This window comes from Sinocyclocheilus anshuiensis, unplaced genomic scaffold (genome assembly GCF_001515605.1).
Source record: "Sinocyclocheilus anshuiensis isolate Anshui unplaced genomic scaffold, SAMN03320099.WGS_v1.1 scaffold2090, whole genome shotgun sequence".
In the NCBI taxonomy this organism is placed as follows: domain Eukaryota; kingdom Metazoa; phylum Chordata; class Actinopteri; order Cypriniformes; family Cyprinidae; genus Sinocyclocheilus; species Sinocyclocheilus anshuiensis.
This window is the reverse complement of record NW_015560626.1, coordinates 1,497,301-1,505,574: the sequence shown is the minus strand read 5'-3', so window position 1 is coordinate 1,505,574 and position 8,274 is coordinate 1,497,301. Positions and strand designations below refer to the sequence as shown.

Below are 8,274 nucleotides of genomic sequence, written 5' to 3'. Positions count from 1 at the left end.
CAAAATAAAAATTTTTCCATTTTTTTTTTTTTTTTTTTTTTTTTAAATAGCACGTCTGTGAAGGCGTCTTCTGAAGATAAACAGATAAATCTTAATAAACTCAGGAAAAACGTCTAAAATAAACTCCCCCAAAACAGAGATGATACAGATCAGAGATACAGAGATGTTTTACAGACAGATGTTATTCAATCAAAGGCTTAATCAAAGGAACAATTTTAAAGTTTAAGAGCGTAAAAGGAGCATTTCACCCAACCAGTACATTTAAATTAAGACAATATCTGGTCATTATTGCAATAATGGATGGTAATGAATAAACATACAGATGCATCATGGCATGTCGAGGATGATCCGTTCATGACTGACATCTGGGTTTACTTTATATAGGAAATTGATCTTAATTGTCTAATATATATATATATATATAATAAAATAGTGGTTGCTTGAGTGCATTATCCTTAAATATTTACTAGGCTTATTTACCAGGCTTAGTTTTTTCATTCCCTCCTAAATTAAAAAAAGAAAACCAAGGGCATTTAATAATAAGATTATTTTAATTTGCATGTTGCAACAGCATTACCATAAATACGATAAATACAAACAAAATGAATGAATAAGACACAGACAGATGAACAAATAACTTAATAAATCAGTCATTTCATATGTGTGTTGTATCTGTCTGTCCTCATTTTTGCTCATGATTACTTTGTGAGAGTCATGTGCACTGGAGGCTTCTTGCTGATGACATGCTCCATAAGAGCGTGTTCAGAGGTGTCCAGACTAATCTGGTACTTGGCCAAGATCTTCATAATAGGCCTCAGCTTCAACCACCACTGGTTCTTCGGAATACGGTGTCTGAGGGAAAGAGATGAGGGAGAGAGTTTGTGGACCGTCGTGAATTATTTGAGTCACAAACTTAGGAATGACATGCATTAAATGGCACATGATAATGGAAGATTCTTACTCAAAATCTGTTTCTTCTTTCAATTCAGCCAGAGGCTGTAACACCAGTCCTCTCTTCCTCATGCCCAACACACACGCAGAGTCTAGGGTGTTGGCAAAGATTCGCCCTGTACAGACAGTCAAAAGGGAAGGGAAGGGTCCTGGTTACTGACAAATGATTGATAAAGTAAAGGGATAATGTTTTGTCAGCAGCTCACTGTTGGAAACAAATAATAATAATAAAAATAATATTTTCTGAGACTGGCTGAGTGAACATTACTACATAGCTACTCACCAAATAAATACATACGTGTACATGAAATACTGATTTGAGTTGAAATTATTTTAGAATTGTCCACTGTCAATTAAAAGTCAATAAATGTTTTTGAAAGAAGACTCAAGATTCTTTGTTGAATAGAAACTTCAAAAGAACAACATCTATTTGAAATAGAAATACTTTGTAACATTATACATGTCTTTACCTTCACTTTTGTTAAATTTAATGTTTCCATGCATGATTTTTTTAGCTTATTGACCCTAAACTTTTATATATCATCTTACAGCTTCCGCTAGAAAAATTTGTCCATTCAAATGTACAAAAAGATCAGCCATAACAACAAGATGTACACCGCAACAAAATTAAAGTATTTAAATTTTGAGCAGACTGATATACAGTGTTGCTATGGCATGGACGACTAAAATATAAAGAAATAATAGACCACATTGTTTCTCACCATGTCTATAACACTCCTTCAGCTTCTCAGTGAGCCAGAGAACAGCCTTAGCACCCATCTTGGTTGCAAAGTTTCTGTCAAAAGGAGTTGGGGTGCCACCCTAGAAAAATAACATTTGTCAGACAAAATACAACTCCTGATAAATGTGCATTCTTGATTTTTATTACATCTAACCTGCTGCATATGGCCAAGGACATTCTTACGGCAGTCAAAAACACCCTTTCCTTCCTCTGAATACAGGTTGAAGATGAAATCAGTGGTGTAGTTGGAATTGCAGTTTTCATTTCTACAAGACATGTTAGTTGAAAGGTGTTTGACTATTCATGTTCCACTATGATTCACTGAGGCATGCTGTTGAGAGAAGTTATTCCTTTAAGCAGTCTCACCTCAAAAGTAAAAACAAACTAAACTGGTGTTCACATTCACGAACACTGAATGACAAACCTAAGAATTAGGCCTCTCTTAACAGTGGTCTTCATCTTCTCAACAAGATGTTCCACATTTCTCTGCAATCATAAGTTATTGGAGAAATTCAAATCGAATGGTTTGGTTTAATCCACTCTGAGTGATATCAGTTATTCTCATGACATTTGAGTTGTTTGTTACCTCTAAGTCACGGATGCCAAACCTCTCTTCATATATATAAGCAGCATCAGCTCCTGCAGAGAGACCAGCCACGGTGGCCAGGTAGCCGCAGTATCCTCCCATAGTCTCGATGATGAACACACGCCGCTTAGTTCCCGCTGCTGACTGCTTGATCCTGTCACAGGTCTACAGAAGCCTCATGTGTGGAAATGCCCAATTAGAGAACAACCAAATACTATGAATGCACCAGTATTACAATTCTGGTTGATACTTATCAGCCAATAATTTGTGTTAAGGTGAATAACCAATAAATAGCCATTTTGTTGAAACAAATTAAAACTAAAACAGGCAAGACATTGCAAGTGAACAGGGAAAAAAATAAAATAAAATAGACATCATCATATTTTCCCCAGTTGATTAATCACTGTACATTAAGACAACTGTTTTGTATTACAAGATTTCTGAAATGAGGCATTATCTGATTAAATAAACAATAATTTGCATAAATGTCCAGGACAGAAATGCGAGAACTGAAGCAGGTTCAAAAGTTGAAAAAAGTTCAAAAAAGGTTCAATTTAAAAATGTTAAATATATGTCAGGTAAACTATATATTAACAAATTCCTCTGTAAAAACCTTCAGAATATAGATAGGAATAAAACTGTAAATTATTTTAAATGCTGTAAGTCAATTCAGACATCATAACATTATAATGTACATAATGAAAAACAGACATTAATTTTAAAATTTGGTAAAGATTACATTTAACAGTGTTATTAAAATATATTTAAATAATGTTTTAATGCATCGCCTGCAGTATGTGACAGCTTTCTTAAGTTTTTTACAGATAAAATAGTTGACATAAGACAGCATATTATACCTCCAAATTGTGATTGGTCAGACCCCTCTCTTTGTACTTCTGCCTGTACTGAATTCCAGACAATCTCTTTAAACTCCTTTCAATATATTATTAAGCAGCTAAAACCTACTACATGTCCGTAAGACATCATTCCCACATGGTTCTTGCTTCAGGTCTTCAATGTTGTTGGGCCAAGTATTTTAGCTATAATAAACAAGTCTATTCTTACAGCGACTGTCCCAAAATAAAGCATGCAATTGTTAAACCCTCGCTTAAAAAAATAAAATCTTGACCCTACCATCCTATCAAATTATAGACCCATTTCAAATTTATCTTTTCTTTCAAAAGCCTTAGAAAAGGCTGTTTTAGTACAACTGCAGAGTTTTTTTTAGAGTCAAATAGTGTTTTTGAAAAATTTCAATCTGGGTTTAGGAAACATCATAGCACTGAGACTGCACTTTTAAAAGTGTTGAATGATATTTTATTATCTGTAGATTCAGGGGACTCTGTGATACTTTTACTATTAGATTTAAAGGGTTAGTTCACCCAAAAATGAAAATTAGGCTGCGTTTTACTCACCCCCGAGGCATCCTAGGTGTATATGACTTTCTTCTTTCAGACGAATCCAGTCGGAGTTATATTAAAAATGGTCTTTGATCTTTCAAGCTGTTTAATGCCACTCAGCGGGTGTTGCATTGCTTCAGTCCAAAAGAACTTAAATAAAAATCGCCCATCCATAAAAAAAGTGTCTCACACGGCTCCGGGGGGTGAACAAAGGCCTCCTGTAGCGAATCGATGCATTTTTGTAAGAAAAATATCCATATTCAAAACGTAATAATCACTTTAATCTAGCTTGCGCCAGCAGTTGTACACAGAAGCAGTTCCGGGCGGATGACGTATGAGGTCAGCTTTGCACATGTGCCGGAGAGTCTCGTGAAAACCAACGTTTGTTAACAGGATCAAAGGAAGCAAAGTTTCCTTACTTTAGCAAAGGAAACCCAGTCTCCTCTTGGCTTATATCGAAATCCTCTGACATTCTTCTTTACAAATCCTCGTTTTGTACTTCTAATTCTTGACCGTTGTTTTGTTTTGATCTCTCCGGTGCGTTTCCGCGTGCGTCATTTCAGAGCGGCGCATGCGCAGCGCTGACCTCATACGTCATTCCCCCAGAACTGCTTCTGTTTACAACAGTGAGCGCAAGCTAGATTCAAGTGATTATTACATTTTGAATATGGATATTTTTCTTACAAAAATGCATCGATTCGCTACAGAAGGCCTTTGTTCACCCCCCGGAGCCGTGTGAGACACTTTTTTATGGATGGGCGATTTTTATTTAAGTTCTTTTGGACTGAAGCAATGCAACACCCGCTGAGTGGCATTAAACAGCTTGAAAGATCAAAGACAATTTTTAATATAACTCCGACTGGATTCGTCTGAAAGAAGAAAGTCATATACACCTAGGATGCCTCGGGGGTGAGTAAAACGCAGCCTAATTTTCATTTTTGGGTGAACTAACCCTTGAAGTGCTGTGTTTGATACTATCGATCATAGAATCCTTATATCACGCCTTGAACAATGTGTGGGCATTACAGGTTGTGCTCTCGACTGGTTTCTTGAAGACAGAATGTTTTCTGTTTGTCTTGATGGTTTTTCTTTATCTAGCTCTATCTTGCATTTTGGAGTTCCCCAGGGCTCCATTTTGGCCCCGGTTCTGTTCTCATTATATATGCTTCCTCTGGGGTCCATCCTTACCAAGCATGGGGTGTCATTTCATTTTTATGCTGATGACACCCAAATCTACCTACCCTTGAGGAAAAATTATAAAAGAGGCTTAGGATCACTGAATAGGTGTTTGTCTGATATTAAGTCTTGGTTCTCTTCAAACTTTTTTTACATCTTAATGAGGGCAAAACAGAGGTAATTGTGTTTGGGTCTTCGGGAACCCCCGATTGTGATTTGGGAGATCTGGACTCCTACAGAAAACTGTCTGTGAAACATTTGGGTGTTACTTTCGATTCTGCACTCAAGTTCGATAAACAGATAAATTCTGTAGTCAAATCCAGTTTCTTCCAATTAAGATTGCTATCAAAAGCCAAGAGTTTTTTATCGTTTCAAGAGTTTGAGAGAGTGATTCATGCATTTGTGTCATCAAGGCTTGATTATTGTAATTCCCTTTATATGGGAATAAGTCAATCAAATATAAATCGACTTCAGATGGTTCAAAATGCAGCTGCCAGACATTTGACTGGCACCCGCAAATTTGATCATATCTCCCCCGTATTATGCTCTTTGCACTGGTTGCCGGTCTGTTACAGAATCGAGTTTAAAATTTTACTGTTTGTTTTTAAAGCTCTTAGTGGAACGGCTTCTGAATATCTCTGTGATCTTTTAAACCCAAATACATCTGTTAGATCGCTGAGGTGTTCTGAGCAAAGAGTGTTGATGGTCCCGAGATCTAGATTGAAGTTGAGGGGTGACCGTGCCTTTTCAATTGCTGGGCCTAAACTATGGAATAGTTTTCCAGTCTCCCTCCGATTAGGCTTTTCAGAATCTGAATTTAAATCCAAGTTAAAAACTTACCTTTTTTCCAAGGCTTATAACTGTCCTTAGAGTATAAGGATCTGTCACCTATCGGTGTTTGTTTTTGATTTTCTCCTCTTTAGTGCATTGCGGTCAAAACGGTTTATATTTATTTCTATGTCTTTTTAGTAAGGTTTGTACAGCACAGTGGTCAACTACTGTTGTTTTTATTGTGCTTTATAAATACATTTTGATTTGATTTGATTTGATGTTAAATTAATGGTTTTGAAGATAATTTAAAAAAATTTAATAAAATAAACAAATGAATAAAAAAAATCTAAATACTTTTTTTTAATTAATGAAATTATTTACAAATATTGGCTGATAATCATTATGGTATTTATATACTGTGCATCCAGACAGTGTGTGTGCTGTATCTCTAACCGTGGTGATGGTGTTAAGGGCGGTGTCGGCTCCAATGCTGAAGTCTGAGCCAGGCACATTGTTAGATACAGTAGCAGGAATGATCACCATGGGAATACACAGCTCTTCGTATTTCCCTCTGCCTTGAACCATCTCCAATGCACCTGAAAATGCCTGAATAGGGGAATTTTAATGTGACCTGAACAGAATATGGACAGAATGATAACAGAACAGGACATTATATTGTATATTATAGGCATTGTATTGTATATAATATCATTACATTTCATCACTTGCCTCAAAACCCCCAATGATGACCAGAGCATGAATATTGTACTTGGCAATATTCAAGCTGATCTCTTCCATGTACTTTCCAGGTAACACTCTGCATAAACAAAAGAGATTCACTTTTTAAATATTGCAGAACTATAAATGATGATGAAGAATATCTACAGGAGTGACCAGTACCTTTTGGTTCCCAACTCAGAGCCACCTTTCCCTGTCCAGTCTCCAACAGTGTTCCAGGTGATGGGCTCAATCTAACAACATTATGTTAGACAGAATATGACAACACTACAATGGCTTTAATGTCCTCATAATAGTTTTTATTAAATTTTATAACATAGCCACCATTTACAAATTTAAGGTCAGTAAGATTTTTTTAAAAGAAAGTACTAGTTTTATTCAGCAAGGACACATTAAATTGTTCAAAATTGACTGTAAAAGACATCTACTGTATTTCAAATAAATGCTATTCTTTAAGTTTTCAAGAATATATTAATAAGATATTAATAGCACAAAAGAGCACAAAATCAGTATATCAGAATACTAGGATTTCTATATGATCCTGCAACACTGAAGTAATGGCACTGGAATAATAGCTGCTGAATAGTCAACTTTGCTTTACATTTTAAAATATATTATAATAGAAATCAGATATTTTAAATTGTAATAATATTTCAAAACATTACTGTTTGTACTGTATTTTTAATTAAATAAATTCAGCCTTGGTGGCCAGAATTGTTTTTTTTACCGAACCCCAAACTTTGAAACGGTACTCAATTGGTCAATGCTGCTTACCTTTTCCTCAGCCAGACCTTCAAAGCCATCATGAACAGCCAGCATGTTGTGACCCTGGATGATGCCGATCCTGACAGCTGCACGTACAGCTGCGTTCATGCCAGCACAGGGAGCACCCACATTCAAAATAGCCACATTAATGTTACTCTGATGAAGAAAAAGGTACACAAAGAAGAAACACATGATAAAAATAAGAATAAAAAGATAAAAAATAAGAAAAAGGTAATGAATTATAAGTACTACTCAATGTTATTATTATTTGTTATTTTTTTTTAACTTTTTTTTTAATTTATACAAACATTTTTTTTTTTTACTTTTTTTTTTCAATTTTATTTCCGAATCTCCTCACCTTTGTCTCTGGGGGGCGCACATGAGCCAGGAGCTTATATGTGTTCCAGTTATTCTCAAAACTCCTGCACAGGCAGACATTTTTGAGTTTGAATAATTTAATAGTGATACTATACAAGTTTATTTTAATAACAAAAAAAGTATGATATTTCCAAACATACCTTCCCCTGAGCTTAACAGCATCGTCAAATCGACCCTCATTCATTGCAACAGTGACATCCTTGGTCTATATGTTGAAAAGAAAAATTTAATGAATATTATATTTAATATATAATATATTGTATAAATAAATACAATAAAAAATAAAAAGAACAAGTGTTGCAAATCATAGTCGGGGGCGTCAGCTGTTTAAAATGAGAACGAATGATGCCAGATTCTTGAATGAATTACTATTTTGAGCGGTTAAACGCGATTCAGTTTGATTCGTTTGAACAGTTCACTCACACACTGAATCGTTTGCAGCAGATTCGCACACCGAAATACGTACCAGGATGTTTTTATAAGACAGAAAACAGAGCACTGAATGAGGTGAGTATTTACCTACAATCCAAAGTAGGAAACAAAACTTTCAAATGCCTATCGTTTGTCAGCTAAGAAGAAGCAGCTCCTTTTATAAAGTGACGTGACGTGACATGTGGCCAAGTATGGTTACCCATACTAGGAATTAGTGCTCTGCATTTAACCCATCCTTAGTGCACACACACAGCAGTGAACACACACACACCGTGAACACACACCCGGAGCAGTGGGCAGCCATTTATGCTGTGGCGCCCGGGGAGCAGTTGGGG

General features: G+C 35.8%; 1 protein-coding gene across 3 annotated transcripts in view; it reads right to left on the bottom strand.

The window, feature by feature from the left end:
* Nucleotides 1-424: 424 nt before the first annotated feature.
* The window catches only part of LOC107681974 (ATP-dependent 6-phosphofructokinase, muscle type-like), a 17,591-nt gene continuing 9,741 nt past the window's right edge, over nucleotides 425-8,274 (bottom strand). The window contains exons 11-22 of one of the 3 annotated variants that reach the window (XM_016478368.1): nucleotides 7,648-7,712; nucleotides 7,488-7,551; nucleotides 7,139-7,285; nucleotides 6,527-6,597; nucleotides 6,356-6,443; nucleotides 6,080-6,232; nucleotides 2,280-2,444; nucleotides 2,118-2,179; nucleotides 1,848-1,959; nucleotides 1,674-1,773; nucleotides 962-1,067; nucleotides 427-852 (exon numbers count right to left, since the gene is read on the bottom strand). In XM_016478368.1, coding sequence (XP_016333854.1) covers nucleotides 699-852; nucleotides 962-1,067; nucleotides 1,674-1,773; nucleotides 1,848-1,959; nucleotides 2,118-2,179; nucleotides 2,280-2,444; nucleotides 6,080-6,232; nucleotides 6,356-6,443; nucleotides 6,527-6,597; nucleotides 7,139-7,285; nucleotides 7,488-7,551; nucleotides 7,648-7,712 — 1,287 coding nt within the window. In that variant the 3' untranslated portion in view covers nucleotides 427-698. Of the gene's footprint in view, nucleotides 853-961; nucleotides 1,068-1,673; nucleotides 1,774-1,847; nucleotides 1,960-2,117; nucleotides 2,180-2,279; nucleotides 2,445-6,079; nucleotides 6,233-6,355; nucleotides 6,444-6,526; nucleotides 6,598-7,138; nucleotides 7,286-7,487; nucleotides 7,552-7,647; nucleotides 7,713-8,274 lie in introns of all 3 variants that reach the window. The other 2 variants (XM_016478369.1, XM_016478370.1) reach the window with 2 other exon arrangements.